The sequence below is a fragment of the Nelumbo nucifera genome, chromosome 2, assembly GCF_055504915.1.
Source record: "Nelumbo nucifera cultivar China Antique chromosome 2, China Antique-T2T, whole genome shotgun sequence".
NCBI lineage: Eukaryota > Viridiplantae > Streptophyta > Magnoliopsida > Proteales > Nelumbonaceae > Nelumbo > Nelumbo nucifera.
In genome coordinates, this window is record NC_142650.1 from 93,587,263 (window position 1) to 93,604,783 (window position 17,521).

Below are 17,521 nucleotides of genomic sequence, written 5' to 3' on the forward strand. Positions count from 1 at the left end.
TAAGGCAAGGGCAGCTCTAGTTTCATCTAGCTCCAATCTTGTAATGGTTTTTTTCAAAGATGACAATAAATCCTCATTTACAGTAAGATCATGATCATACTGAAAAGCTGGATTTAAATAATATATTGAATTTAAGGAAAAAAATAATGTTGTTAATTGACATCTTAAAAATTCATTTAGCAATTAGCATAAAAGTATAAAATATTGGAAATTAATGATATAGTTAAATAGAGTAAAAAATACCTACTTTATGCAAATGGCGAACGAATTGTGCGTTCCATCTCTTGTTTGTAATGTCCAGGATGTGTTTATTTGAATTTGGAAATTTCTCTTCAATCATCTTCTTCACTCTATGCATTGCCTCATATACAATTCCCATTGTTGCTATTTTTTTCACCATCAACAATTCAAAGCATTTTTACAAGGGGCTCAGTCATCAAAGCATATTGTTGAACTAATTTCCAAAAGTTATTGTCATTGATAATTTTCTCAATTTCTTCTCCCTTTTTTGTTTTTGCTTGTGGTAGTGATTCTCATTCATCTGAGTCAATCATGCATCTCAATGCTGTCATTTGAGAATTTAGACTTTCAAGAGCAATATAATGAGTAGCAAAGCAAGTTGGCCTTGAATATATTAACTCTCTATTATTTGTGAAACTCCTCATCAAGTTGAGAACAATTGAGTGATTATAAATGGAATTGGTAATCGTTTTTCCCCTTTCAATCACTTTGGAGACCATAAAAACTTTAGCAATGTCTTGGAACATTAAATCAAGGCAATGAGTTGCACACGGTGTCCAATACAAGTGCTTTCTTTTTTGTTTTAACATTTTGCCAGCTACTTTATAAGCACTTCCATTATCAGTCACAATTTGTACAACATTTTCTGCACCAACTTCATCAACCACTGCATTCATCAAATTAAACAAATACTGTGCATTATGTCGATCACTACATGCATTAATAGATTTATTAAACATTGTTTGTCCATTACAATACATCATAAAATTGATGATCGACAATTTAGTTGGTCCTGTCGAACCATCACACATAATAAGGAGTCCATATATTTCAGCTTTTTGGAAGAATGTTTTGAAATGGCTTTTCAGCTCTTCAACTTCCTCATATAAGAACCTCTCCATAATTTCATAAGGTGTAGGCCTGCATACATCTTTTCTTGCTTTTGCAATTTCATCTATCATGATTTTATAATATGGAGAGGTTGTTGCATTTGTAGGAATATGATTGTATAGAAAAAAACTTTGAAACAACTCTTCTATTATCATTTCCAGATCCATGGTCATAACACTCCTTAATTTTTTTGGCCCAGCATCTCCGTCTCTATACAAAAATCCGTCTGTCTCTTCTATATTAGGAGTGTCACTATTTGGACTTAGAGGGCTTAAATATGTTAAATGCTTATTTCCAACTCTTTGCTCGAAAGATACCACTTTTTTTTAGATAATTGTGGTTGTGAAAAACCCCCCTCTTGGTGTTGTGATTCTCTAAATTGGGGCCTAGTGCTGTGGAATCTTTGTATTTGTTCTCGTTCCCATTGATAAGCTCATGATGCATGTCTACTCATATTGAATGCCTTTTGCTCTGCATCATCATCATCATCATCATCATCATCATCATCAATGTTAACATATTCAGACCTTTCATCATCATCATCATCAATGTTAACATATTCAGACCTTTCATCATCATCATTGTCTTCTTCTTCCTCACCCTCATCATCCCTTCTGGACCTCACTGTTCTTCCTATCATTTTTTTCTTTCTTTGTTTTTGCTTCTTCAACATTTCTTGTTCTTTGAAATGTTCTTTCATTGCCTTGGAAATTTCCATTGGGCGCTTTGGACAATCAAAAACATTTGGATACCCTCTAGCCAAGTGATGTTTAAGACGGGTTATACCACCGCCTTTCATAATTTGCCCATAAAAATTACATTTGGTATAAAGTCTATTATTATTTACTCTAGTACCATATCTCCATCCAATATCTAGGTCTTCTTCCCATTTAGGCGCCATATCAAATACTCGGTACAGAGCCCTTCATAATTCATGTAAACCATAAAAATAAATTAGAGAATGCTTCATAATCATATTCATATTTATTCAATATAAATGTCATATTTATTCATGATCCACATTTCCAAATTATTATTCAAATTTAAATAAAAAAACAAATGATCCATGAAAATGATAAATTAGCCATATATTAAGAACATATTCAGTGTTTATGAAAAAATTACAATAAAAGATAAATAATTAATATTCATTTTTAATTTTAAAACTGATAGATCAGTCATATATTAAGAATATATTCATCCTTAGGCTATATCATAACAAAATATAATTAAATATTATTTATTTTTAATTCTAAAAATTACAAAAGAAAATTCCAAAAAAAATTATATTTGAATGATAAATGTCAAATGATCAATGGATATGATAAATCAACCATATATTAGAATATATTCAGTCATTAGGGCTATATCATAACAAAATATAATAAATATTATTTATTTTTAATTCTGAAAATTACAAAAAAATAAAAAAAAATCATATTTGAATGATAAATGTCAAATAATCTATGGATATTATAGATAAGCCATATAATAAGAATATGCTCAGTCCTTAGGGCTATATTATAGTAAAATATAATTAAATATTATTTATTTTTAATTCTAAAAATTATAAAAAAAAATCATATTTGAATGATAAATGTCAAATAATCTATGTCTATGATAGATCAGCCATATATTAAGAATATGTTCAGTCTGTAGGGCTATATCATAACAAAATATAATTAAATATTATTTATTTTTAATTCTAAAAATTATGAAAAAAAAATCAAAAAATCATATTTGAATGATATATAATCTATGGATATGATAGATCATCCATATATTAAGAATATATTCAGTGTTTATGGACAAATCATATTAAAAAATAATTATCTAATATTTATTTTTAATTATGAAAATTACAAAAAATTCAGAAAAATGAATGATAAATGTCAAATAATCTATGGATATGATAGATCAGCCATATATTAAGAATATATTCAGTGTTTATGGAAAAATCATATTAAAAAAATAATTTATTAATATTTATTTTTAATTCCGAAAATTACAAAAGAAAATTCAAAAAATCATATTTGAATGATAAATGTCAAATAATACAGGGATATGATAGATCAGCCATATATGAACATTATATTCAGTGTTTATGGACAAATAATATTAAAAAATAATTAATTAATATTTATTTTTAATTCTGGAAATTACAAAACAAATTCAAAAAAATCATACTTGAATGATAAATGTCAAATAATCTATGGATATGATAGATCAGCCATGTATTAAGAATATATTCAGTGTTTATGGAAAAATCATATTAAAAAACAATTAATTAATATTTATTTTTAATTCTGAGAATTACAAAAGAAAATTCAAAAAATCATATTTGAATGATAAATGTCAAATAATACATGGATATGATAGATCAGCCATATATTAAGAATACATTCACTGTTTATGGACAAATCATATTAAAAAATAATTAATTAATATTTATTTTTAATTCTGAAAATTATAAAAAAATTCAAAAAAATCATATATTTAAAGAATAAATGCCAAAATGCCAAATGATCTGTGGATATGATAGATGACCATAGGTCTACAATACATTCAGTGTTTATGGACAAATCATAATAAAAAATAATAATTTAATATTTATTTTTTATTTCCAAAAGTTACAAAAAAATAAAAAAAAATATTACATAGAAAATTTCAAATCTTATATGGATATGGTAGATCACCCATAGGTTTCTAACATATTAAGAGCTTACATTCAAATAAAAAAGCAAACAATTTTTTTAAATTTTTTTCTTTATTTTTATTTTTCCATATTTCTGTATAAAAATCCATAGATCAACACATATAATTAAAAAAATGTGATTTTTGACAAGGGAAATGTAGATCAGGTAGGTTTAGAGCATTTCCAAGCATTGAATCAAGAAATAAACAACAAATCAAAGAGATTAGGTGAAAATAATTTGAAAAACTCACCTGTTTTTGCAATATTTTTCAATACTTCAAAAATATTCTCAAATCTTCAAGTTTGATGCGTTTTTGTTGTTGTTGTTTTTGTTTTTTTTTTTTTTTGCAGATCTAGCAATGTAGACAAGTATGTGAGAGGTTTGGAGTGGTTTGGGAGGGAGAGAAGGCTTTTTTCGGGAGAAAGAAGCCTTCTTTCGTGAGTTCAAAAACTTTATCTTCTACTCGTATCATTTTCGCCCCGTATTGGTTGATATGCCCCCGTATTGGTGGCGTATCGATCAATAAGAAACCGAAATGGTCGATACAGCACCATATCGTGTCGATACGGTACCGATATGGGTGAAAAGATACATTACATACGAATTACTACCGTATCTCGTATCTTAATCTAAAAGATATGATACGGTATGCCCCGTATCAGGCGTATCGTGTCAATACTTTGAACCTTGGTTATGCTAGAAACTGCTGCGTGAAACCCCTCCCAAATGGGCACTCTAATTTTGATGGATTTGGAGAATCACTGATTTATCCTAAAAATTGTATTTTGTAGAAATAATGTTGATGAGGAGTATATTTTTTAACATCTACTGTTACAGATTATTGGTTTTCAAATTATTGTCATGGACAATAGTAGAAAGATGACAAAGAGAAGATTTTTTAACATCTGCTGTTACAGATTTTTTAGCATATGCTGTTACATTTGCTAAGCCCGAGCCTGGCCAGAAATTTTTTTCTTTTCTTATTCAAATAAAAAGTGTTTTGTTATATTAAAAACCTTCAAAAGTCAAAAATAATAAACATCTCACTATTATTTGAAAAAGAAAGAGAAGATGAACAAAGAAAAAATAGTATATATATATATTAAATAAAATATATTTTTATTATTTAATATATAGTATCAAGTCAAGTTCAAGCTCGGGCTGGGCTTTTTTGAGAAAGCTTGAACCTAGCCCGAAAAAAGTCGGGATTGGTGCTTTAGGCCTGAGCCCAGCCCGAAAAAGAAAATCGGGCCCGATGCATTAGGCTTGAGTCCGGGCCCATGGGCCTAAAATTATTACCAAGCTCGACTTAATAATGGGTCAGGTCAGGCCAGCCCGTTGGGCTACTCGGCCCATGAATAGGTATAGGTAGATCCAATCCATTGATAGCCCTAATCTAGTTACCTTTTTGCTAATAATTATAGTTTGTTAGTAAATTATTCCTTCCTAACTAAATAAATAATTTAAAAATAAAATAAAGAAGTGGAGAACTACAAATAGGCCCAATGCAGATTTTTGATTTCCACTTTATACACCAATGCCCGCCTGCGAATTGGCATCAATTCCGAGTTGGCATCCACCCAACTATACTTTGGCCTAAAAATTCTGACCCTGGGCCGTCATTTTCCCAATAAAAAAGTAACAAATAAAAATAAATAATATATTTTAATTTTATTAAATAAATAAGTGTTTATATAATATTTTATTAAATTGAATAAAATAAATAAACAAATAAATAAAAAGTTTATTGTACAATCGAAGGAATATTGTTTTCCTATAAAGGCTAACTTTGCTCTTCAACTTGGACGTTTGCATTAAAAAATGTTTAAATTATTGGGCTTTTTACAAAAAACACAAAAATAACATATACGTTTAGAAATATATTACAAAACAGTGGTAACAACAAAAAGTTTCTTTTTAGGGGCCAAATAACCCTTTCTTAAATTTTGCACACCAACCCAAATTTCAATGGCACTATTCATTGTCTCCATCCTTGGAATGCCACAACAAGGACTGTAGAACAATCTCTCTCTTTCCATGGACTACCATTTTGAATTACTTTGTTGGAGTTGTCGGATTAGGATCCAATGGTCGTATCTTCGTCGGTGTCAACCTCGAGTTCCGTGGCTTCCCCCTCCACACTCCGTCCATGCCAAGCAATTCATGATCATCAATTCCACCATCAACGGTGGACCCAACTCCATTACATGGCCAGATCCTACACGCCCCGTGGCACTGTCAAGGCCAACGGTGATGGCCAACAAGTTAAAGTGGGCAGCACTTGAGTCCGGCTTCTATCTGGGCAAACGTTATTAGCTCCGCATGTCTTCCATTCTACTTCCCGCTCCTCTCTCTCATCACATGCCCACATTGACCCAAACCCTTTTCACTCTCTCTCCCTCTCCGACCGGTGGAAACCAACAGTCGTCACCGGTGATTATTAACTAAATTTAGCTTCCTAAATTTGCAGTCATCACCAGTGGCGACCTAAATCCTTTATAATGCTTCTTAAATTTGCAAAGTGTGGATTTATTAAAAAAAAAGATAAGTAATACGGTAGCAAATAGGAAAGGTCATTGGCTAAATGAAATCCTGCTCAAATTCAAGAGAACAAATTCAATAACCAAAACAATAATAAACCTGAATCAAATGTCTAATAAGAAACCATCAATTTTCAGAATTTATAATACAAAAATGTGATTCTTCCTCTCATTTATCTTATTTCCAAAAACAAATGCATAGAGACCATTAAAGAGATCCGCCAACAGCTGGAAGCTAGCATAGAGACCCAACACCTTGCCCAACAACATCTTTTTGCCTCTCTCCAAACCCTTGTTCCCAACCTCGTGAGTTCCCTCGACCTCTCCCTCAAGGTTGTATCCGCCTTCAATGGACGCTAGTATACTCCATCCTCACTCCATGATCTTCATCCCCCCTGCTAAGCCCCTCCCTAAAACCCCTCTTGGCGACCGCCAACCTCGTCGTCGATCCATCGAGCCCAAACTCCCCATGGTCCCGAGGAATCACCAGAACCATAAGGAATCATCGATTGACGGTAGTGGGAGCCTGTTTTGCATTGTTCGATTGATGGTCACAGATTGTCTTGTGCAGCGAGTGTGCTTTACGCCGATTGACTCGAAAGCTCGAGAACGACCAGTTGGCGACTTTGGCAGAGAAGTCGGCTTTGCTTGAACTAGGAGGGGAATAGTAGTGGTGGTGGAGGATGTAGACGCAGCTCGAACGGCGCTGCAATGGGCTCTCCAGAACTTGCTCCGCTATGGTGAAAAAACGGAGAGTTCTCCGATTGAGGGGGCTCTCTCCTTCAGGGGGCGTTGGTGGCGTACGTTGCGATCGGCGGTGGAGGCGGGCAAGGTTTAAAAACTCATTACGTACCGGCCTGTATCGTCCGATACATATCGTATCAGGCCTTTCCCGATATGCCCTTACAAGGATTGTATCAGGTCAGGGTCTGATTGATAGCCGGGACTTAAACCGGCCTCTCTGGAAAAAAAAAAAAAAAAAAAAAAGACTGGAAGTTTAAAGAAAAAAGGGTCATACTGGCCGATACTCCATACGCCCTACCAGCGTATCAGCATATCGGCGTATCGGCGGGGGTATTGGTGGAGAAAAAGGTAATTCCGATTTACGAGGTGGAGGTTTGAGAGAGGATAAAAAAATCATTCCGAAGGAAGACACGTGTAGATTAAGAAAGGTTACCGTACAATATAGATGTCACAAGGCAATTCCAAATTCACCCATTCCTGAATGTGGATTTAACCCAATTCATATACTTTTTGAGGAACAAATCTTGTCAAATTAGAATTTGCACATAATTTAGGGAATTAACTGTTGTAGCAAATTTAAAAATGCGATTAACTTTCGATGTTTCGGATGCATCTTTTCTGGGTTGTGATGTTATTAAGGAACACTACTTGCCAAAACAAAATTAAAAATGCGAATCAATTCCTCCAAACAAACATCCCAAAATATTTCATCATCAACATCCAATACAAAACATTTGTCGTGGACTTCTACTTATCCAACTTGTTCCTATTGTCTACTAATAGAGATCAGGTCTCGATTCCGCCTCTGTTTTAGTTTTTTGGTTTTTGATTTTTTGGGAAAGTTCACTTTGATTCTCCTTCGTTGGTTGCATAGGAGATTTGGGATCTCCGTTGTGGGGTTATGGGTTACTGTGTAGCCCTACGGAGTCAAATTCACTTTTTACTTGGGGTTAAACCCAGTACCACGGGTTAACTGGTGGATTGGTTCTGATTTTTCAATTTTCTGTTTTTTATCTATATATATATATGAATGTGTTATAAATATATATCATAAATAATAAATATAAATACGTAATGCATATATATATATAGTTATAGTTATAGAAAAATCTATGATGTGGGAAAGACATGATCCAATGAGTTTTGACCAATCAAAACCCATCTATGAATTTTGATAAATAACACCTAATTGCATGTTTTGGTCAGTCCAGTTGCCTTCAATTTTTAGTCTAATGGTTTTTATAAGTACCCCCTACTTTTTACTCTATAGTCAGCTAAACAACTCACTACTTTATTTGGGTAATTAAAAGACTCGTTTGAGATGATGCAATTCACATGCTGGTGAGGTACATTGCATTTGTAAAACACCTAAAAAATTAATTGGCACTTCTGAAAATATTTTTTAGTATAAATTAATTCATCCTTTGAAATTTGTAAAATCAGAATATTGATGATAAAGATGGGAAAGAAATGATGGTATTTGTCCAAGCAAATGTTATTTAAGTATTAGTGCAAGAGTTGCTACAAGAGCATGTGTTTCTTAATAATATATCAACACTTTTCCTTTTTGCGTTTAAAAACATAGTGTTCTTACGAGAATTTTAACTGCAAAAGGAGTCCACATTTTGTGCACCGGTGGGTTCATTCGTCTGTGAACACACCAATCTTAATCAACCACATCACTTAGCCTGCTGCTTCATAACATTAACGTGTGAATCTATTGTTAGCATGGGCTAGCCGGTTCAACTGGCCACAAAAAGAGAAAACAAGACTCAAAACACTCAGCCCTTCTTCTTCCTCATTTTCCCTCCATTTTGCAGAGTTTTGCTGCTTTTCCTCCACCAAACCCTACCCATACACCGGCGATCATACTACAGCAAACAGTGACCCATACCAGTGGCCATCGGTGGTGAGAGCTCTGGTGGTACATTTTCTAGCATCCTCTTCCTCTTCTTCTTCTTCTTCTCCTCCTCTTCTTCTGCACTGCGGTTGTTGGTGGTGGTGGCACTTGATCTCCTTTAATATCTTTTTCATTCTAAAGCATCTTTCCATTGTTCTAGCTATGCACTTAAGTCACAACAGAACTACTGAGTTCTTGTATCCTTTGTTAATCTATCCGTTTTCTGTTAAATAAATTGAAGATAATACCAAACCTTTTCTTCTCTCTTCCCTTGCACATGACCACCTCTTCTTTTTTCCCTCTCACAATGAGAGTGTCTCTACATTCCTGAAATGGAAGTTATGTAGACACTTGGAATTTATAACCTGAAAAGAAAAAGACATGTAATGAGGTTCAATGCAGCATAAATGAATGGTATACTAACCAAAAGAGATATTGATTAAAGAAAAAAACTCTATATAATAAATAAGTAAATTGGGGAACAGGTTAAGTAGTGGATAGCTCTTCCAATTACAGGTTTCCCTAGATATTTTGATAATAACCCATAAGTCCCTGTTTGCTTTTTGGTAAGTTACTTACCCGAGTAAATGCAATTATCTAGGTAAGTTTTTCCTAGGAAACACTTACCTGAGTAAGTGCATTTACCCATGTTCTTTTATTTCTCAGGTAAATAAGGTAATGACCATTTTAGACATAAAAATCCATTATTAAAAGGGGCATTTTTGTCCCATTCAAGTGTTAGCAACCTTCCTCCTATGTGGGAAAGTTATTTACCCACCTAGGAAGTGATACCCAGGAAAATAAACTTTTCCTGGTCCCCACATTAATCTTAAAAATGAACATGGGATTCTTAGTCAATGAGAACTAAAATCCCATTGACCAACTTCCCCCCTCACAAAATCCAAGAAAAGAATGCCCCCTAAGAGCTAAGAGGCAAAATGCAAAGTTTCGTTCAATAATATGTTCCTTACAAATAATCCATAATTGTCTTTGAGCTATCACTGAGTCAAAGTGGCCCAACATAATTTCCATAAAGATCAATTTGGGACCAAGTTAAGGTGCTTTTGGGTTTTTGTTAGAATTTCAAACTTAGATAAACTCAACTTTTACATCAAAACACAGTTTTTGAACTTTTTAGCATTGAAACAAAAGTAGGGGGAAAAACAAAAGATCAGAACTAGCATAGCCCACCATGAGACACTTCTCTCATAAATATCCTAGCTTAAGAAATCTGGTCTATCTCAATGGAGAGAAACTTCTAGAATTTGTCTCTTCCCTCACAAGTGAGTCAATGGGGTTCGGCCATGGAATTATATAATAAATTAATTTTCAAACATCAGCACTTTTCCTTTTTGCGTTTAAAAAGGTTATTTAAGTATTAGTGCAAGAGTTGCTACAAGAGCATGTGTTTCTTAATAATATATCAGCACTTTTCCTTTTTGCGTTTAAAAACTTAGTGTTCTTACGGGCATTTTAACTGCAAAAGGAGTCCACATTTTGCTGCTTTTCCTCCACCCAATCCTACCCATACACCGGCGACATACTACAGCAAACGGTGACCCGTACTAGTGGCCATTAGTGGTGAGAGCTCCGGTGGTACATTTTCTGGCCTCCTCTTCCTCTTCCTCTTCTTCTTCTTCTTCTCTTCCTCCTTTTCTTCTTTTTCCTCTTCTTCTGCACTGTGGTTGCTGGTGGTGGTGGCGCTTGATCTCCTTTAATATCTTTTTCATTCTAAAGCATCTCTCCATTGTTCTAGCTCTGAACTTAAGTCACAACAGATCTGCTGAGTTCTTGTATCCTTTGTTAATCTATCCGTTTTCTGTTAAATAAATTGAAGATAATACCAAACCTTTTCTTCCCTCTTCCCTTGCACATGACCACCCCTTCTTTTTTTGCTCTCACAATGAGAGTGTCTCTACATTCCTGAAATGGAAGTTATGTAGACACTTGGAATTTATAACCTGAAAAGAAAAAGACATGTAATGAGGTTCAATGCAGCATCAATGAATGGTATACTAACCAAAAGAGATATTGATAAAAGAAAAAAAATATATATAATAAATAAGCAAATTGGGGAACAGGTTAAGGAGTGGATAGCTCTTCCAATCATAGGTTTCCCTAGATATTTTGATAATAAACCATAGTCCCTGTTTGCTTTTCGGTAAGCTACTTACCCGAGTAAATGCAATTATCTAGGTAAGTTTTTCCTAGGAAACTAGTGCATTTACCCATGTTCTTTTATTTCCCAGGTAATGACCATTTTAGTCATAAAAATTCATTATTAAAAGGGGCATTTTTGTCCCATTCAAGTGTTAGCAACTTTCCTCCTATGTGGGAAAGTTATTTACCCACCTACGAAGTGATACCCAGTAAAATAAACTTTCCCTAGTCCCCACATTAATCTAAAAAATGAACATGGGATTCTTGGTCAATGAGAACCAAAATCCCATTGACCAACTTTCCCCCCCTCTCAAAATCCAAGAAAAGAATGTCCCCTAAGAGCTAAGAGGCAAAATGCAAAGTTTTATTCAATAATATGTTCCTTACAAATAATCCATAGCTGTCATTGAGCTATCACTGAGTCAAAGTGGCCCAACATAATTTCCATAAAGATCAATTTGGGGCCAAGTTGTTTTTGGGTTTCTGTTAGAATTTCAAACTTAACTAAACTCAACTTTTACATCAAAACACAGTTTTTGAACTTTTTAGCATTGAAACAAAAGTAGGGGGAATAACAAAAGACAAGAACTAGCATAGCCCACCATGAGGCACTTCTCTCAAAAATATCCCAGCTTAAGAAAATCTGGTCTATCTCGATGGAGAGAAACTTCTAGAATTCGTCCCTTCCCTCGCAAGTGAGTCAATGGGGTTCGGGCATGGAATTATATAATAAATTAATTTTCAAACATCAAATTAAAGGTTAAAATTCATCATGACATAGCAATGATGTAGAAAAACAAAATTAGGTTCAAAACCCCTTTAATATCATTTCTTTATCAACTAAGGATTCAGACTTGGCATTTAAAATAGAGATGCAACCAAAATAGAAATAGAGAAATGAAAAACACAGAAATGGAGAAATAAAGATAATGAAGAATAAGAAGAGGAGAAAACTAAAAATACTCATTCATTACAAGAAAATTGTTTTTTAGTGACGGACAAAAATCGTCACTGTAGATCATATGTCCGTCACTACAAAGTCTATAGTGACGGATAATCAACGAAATTGCATTCGTCACTATAGATGGCATCACTATAACATATGATGACGAATTTAAAAATCCATCACTAATGGATACCATATAGTGACGATTTAGTTCGCCACTTTTATTATTATTTTTAGTAATGGATATTTTTCTGTGTGTGACTAAAACTTATATATAGTGATAGATATGTCTGTCACTTTTATCACTATTATCATATAGCAAACAAAATTGTGACGGATTGTTCATCACTATAATAAACATATAGTAACAAAATTTTTAAAATTTGTCACTATTAATAATATATATTTGACTTGTAGATATAGTGATGGTGTTGTTCGTCATTATAGATACCTTATAGCGATAGACACTTTTGTGACTATTATCATATGAAAAGAAAAATTATGACGAATAATTCATCATTATAAATAAATGTATAATGATGAAATTTTTAAAATTTGTCATTATTAAATAATATAGTGATAATCATTTCTGTCATGATAAAATCAACTTGTAGATATAGTGACGGTGTTGTCCGATACTATAGGGTACTTATAGTGACAAACAATACCATCATTATAATAATCCACTTAAATATTAACAATGTTATTGTATATTGACCTATAAATAAAACCTATATAAATTGATAGTAATCACAAAATTATTCACCTCATTGATGTCCAACAACTTTATATTTAATCTCACAAAATATAATACTAAGTATATTATAAAAAGTAATAATAATCAAACTTCTTTAAATATTTTTCACATGTCAATTCTACAATAATTTGTGCATTTTACAAAAAGAAAAGAATAATAAACATTGATCTCCAACAACTTTATCAATAGTTGACTTTTACACAAATTTGACCTACATTTTACAAAAAAACACAATATGCATTAGCTAAAAATCATATAAGTAAATATAAATGTTTGTATAATAATAAAATACTTACATAATCTTTTACCAAGAAATCTTCAATTGTATTATATCTTATAAGGTTGTAATGTGTTCATATGATTCTATTAGTGATGTTAAAGGGCTAAGTATAGATTTAATGCACACTTCTACCCATCTAGTTCCTAATGGGTCTCTACATACAATTTTAGTAGGATTATAAGTTGATAAAACTTCTATGTTAGTGAGTGGTTTTAAGTGATTCTTTGGAAAAGAATAGAGCTATAACTTGTAGATGTTTAACTCTGTAGTTTTGATAGAGTATGCTAAATTTTGTTTGACTAGTCAATGGTTCTAAATGATTGAGAAGACAAAATTAGCCCTCTTCATCTTAGAACAGAAGGCAAGTAATGCAAGATTTGCACTCATGAGGATTTCAATTGCAAAGGGGCGGGCTCATGTTAGGTCTTTCTAGGTTTTCACTCACCAAGTTAGAAGGACCATGTTAAGTCTACACTCATGTTACATAAAACCGTTTTCAAATTTGGTTGCAAATGATAGGTTTGCACTTGTGTTGGAGTTAGAAGCCTTAAAAGAACCATTCAAAATAGTAATACAGAAAGAGTGAATCATACCTATAATGTGGTAAGTAGGAGGATAGTTCAAATGTCTACTTTGAAGAAGACAAAAAATTCAAATTGGAATTTTCTTGTTTCAACAATGTGCAAAATTTGACAGTTTGGTTTAACTTTCACAATAAAAGGCAAGCAATGCAATCAGGTATTAAAACATTTAAAAGCCATTTGAGAAGAGAAAAAAAGCTCATATACTCATTAACATTTATAGAGCCAAATACCAACACCTTTTTGGAAGTGCAACTAAAGTTATGGTGTGTGGTACATGTCTGAAGTTACTAAGGATGAGAAGATCATATTTAAGTAATGTTTCTAAAACCAACTTTGGACATCAAACAACAAGGCTGGAAAATCATCAGTTTAGTGGTTCAAGCACTCAATTAGCTATTTAGCTTGTGGGGAGTGTCTTTGTGGGTAGTAGATCTAAGCTCAGTTGAAGACATTGGTGGATAACTTATGGGTATTGTCTTTGAAGATAGCAAATTTGAGATTAGTTTAAGACATTGTGGATTTTAATTATTTAATTATATTTCTTAATTTGCAACTATTTAATATTTTTACAAGTAATTTAATAAAAACTATATAAATATAACTTCCTAGAGGAGTATTCATTCAATTGGTTAGATCTCAAAAAGCTACCTAAAATAAAATAAAAGATTATCTCAATTGCATACTTGAGTACAAAGTTATGGGCTCTAGTAATTTGTATTTATATGCCCGAAAATTTTCAAAAAACCTGCCAAATTACTAAAATTGAGACTAGTTCACCAATTTTCAATTTTTTTACCCAATTCAATTTTGGGGGTTATGACCAAACTAGCTAGGGCCTAGTCATGATTCAATTGGTCTAACTAGCCAACCCAGTCCAATTTTTATTTATATAAAGCTTTTTTAATAATTTATTTATTTTTCATAATTGAAATCAAATTGGCTCAGATTTGGATATCCAACATTCTTAATGGATTCAGATTAGAATCACCATTTATGAGATCTAATTGGATCTTCTGATCGAATTGAATCTCATACTCTACTATCATATTGAAATCGGATTTACACCTGATTCAAACCCGATTCGATCCATTTGCATCCCTAAACCGATCTATAGGTTGAATTGTATCTCTAGGTTGTTGGTCAACATTTCAAATGTCCAAGTCGGATGGAGTAGTTTGTGTGTCATCAAAAATATAAATATATATTATATATAATAAATAATATATAATTATGTTCTACATGTCATATATGTTTTATTTAAATTTATTTTTTATAAATAAAAAGCTAAAAATTAGGATTTTAAGCCAAAAAAGGAATCTTTTTGGCAAAATTAGTAGGGCAAGGCACCTTTATCACTTTGGAATTTACATATCTCAAAGAATTACACACAAATAGAAAAAGTCATCCCAACAAAACAATCTAGTGGACCTTACAACCACACCCCACCTTGTATTGGAAACATCTCCTCATGAATAAAAAATGAAAGTACGAGAGATGTTCCTGATGTGTGGCCATGACATATTGTAAGGCCAGTGTGAGGCATGCTCTATAAGGAGAAGATCCAGTTCATGCAAAAGTAATGCCCCCAAAAGTTGTCACATGTAATTTGTTACCCAATGACCAAGTCAAGTGGATCAATGGTTTAACTGCCCAATTGGAATGGGTTTTTGCCAAGTTAGTGACTTTTTGTCAAATCTCAAATTTAGGAAAATTGGTTTTGGAAAATATTTTAGTAATCAATTTAAATTTTTCTTAATGTAATTATTTTAATATTAAATTTTAATTTTTATTGATGAATTTTAATTATTTAATTATATTTCTTAATTTTTAATTATTTAATGATTTCTATTAGTGATTTAATAACAATTATATAACTAAAACTTCTTCAATTGATTAGGTGTGATATGGTTAAAATTGAGAACCTAACTAACTAATGAACCAAGTTGATAGAACAAGATTTCATAACCAATTCCATTTGGTTTGGTTTTATGTGGTCAATTTGGGAACACTAATATTAATATTTATAAACTCATAAATAACATACTAATATTAATATTTATAATAATATGTATTACTATGTATGAACTTATAATATTAATATGCATAACAATATATAATAATATATTATTTATTATTACTAAGTCAATCAGTTTTGAACAAAGTTTTAGGCAAACTGGACCCAAAATCAATGCTAAGTTATGTTTCGGACAGTTTGACCACCTAGGTCAATGGTGGATTGAAAACATAGAGATAGGATGAAAGATGATCATTGCATATTGATTTAAGGCAAGCAAAGCCTTAAATAGGTCAATGGTTTAACCACTTGATTCAAATGGATTTTGTTCAAGTCAATAGTTTTTAAACTAATGGTGAATTTGATGTTGACCTAATAATTATGGTCAGGTCACCATTTTATTGGTTCAACTCACCAGGTCAAGGACGATTTGCAAAACAATGTCTACATGCATATATACATATATACATATTGGTATAATATTTTATTAAATATATATTTCTTTCTCTCTTTATCTACACACACATATATAATATTAATGAATTTAGAAAATTTTGCATATTTTTATATAATTTTTATTTTATAAATTTATGGGCTAGTTAACTCAAATGCCAACCCTAGACATACAATATCGGGCCTAATGTATGGGCAATCAAGCCACTATTAACGGTCTATACAAACTTGACCTAAGAGTATCCTTAGGTAGGACTTAAATGGAATTTTGTTAAAACTTCTTTTGAAATGTATAAATCTATAACCTATTGCCCATTGTTTAGATATATCAATTCAACAATTCAAATGTCTAACTGATTAAATTATTTTAAATGAAATAAACTTTAAACAATGATTATGAGAGAATGTAACTACAAAAAATGTCCCAGAATGAAGATATTGTGATTTTAATTTGTGAAAAACATTTAATTGTTTATTACTAAAAATCAAGATTTTGAAACAAATACCTAATTGTTTATCACTATAAATAAAGATTTTGTGACTGGCATTAAAGTATTCATCACTATAAACCAACTTTTATAATTTTGTGATGAACATTTCTATAATTTGACATTTAGTTTTGTCTGTCACTATAACTCAATATTTAGCGACAATGATTAAGTTGTTCGTCACTATAAGTCAAGTAATCATGACAAATGATAGTTGTTCGCCACTATATACCAAAATTTTGTACTTTTATAACAAACATTTAATTATCTTCCACTATAAATCACGATTTGGTGATGAACCAAGGTTCAAAGTATCAAAAATGCCAAATTTATCAAAGAGGCAATTTTAAGAGACGTATTGGGATATGCCTTGGATACGTATGCCTATCGGAGAAAATCTATGATACGTATAAATACGCTTGGAAACGCTATAAATACTTTAATAAATCATAAAAAATAGATCAACAACACTTAATATAAGACCTCAATGAGGTATATACACATTAAATTAATATATTTTAATGGTTTATAGTGAAACATTATAGCTAATTATAATTTCATTTAAAATCCTATGCTTAACTATAATATATAAATTATAATTCTTAAGTTTTAATGTTTAATGGGATGAGAAAAACCCACTCTCCTGACCAACTATAAAACATGTATTGGCACAACTTCTATGTGAAAATATAATTAATAATTACTTATTATTTAAATAATTATTATTTATTATTCATTTCCAAAAATTATAAAAAATAAATAAACATTATATACTGTATTCAAAAAATAGTTATTAAAGAAGAAATTTCAATTGCTTTGTGGATATGA

At 31.7% G+C, this 17,521-nt stretch overlaps 1 protein-coding gene across 1 annotated transcript; it reads right to left on the reverse strand.

The window, feature by feature from the left end:
* Positions 1-533: 533 nt before the first annotated feature.
* On the reverse strand, positions 534-1,202 carry LOC104612032 (uncharacterized). The gene has a single exon (XM_010279338.1). The coding sequence runs from the start codon at positions 1,200-1,202 to the stop codon at positions 534-536; it is 669 nt and encodes a 222-aa protein (XP_010277640.1).
* Between the last annotated feature and the right edge of the window lie 16,319 nt (positions 1,203-17,521).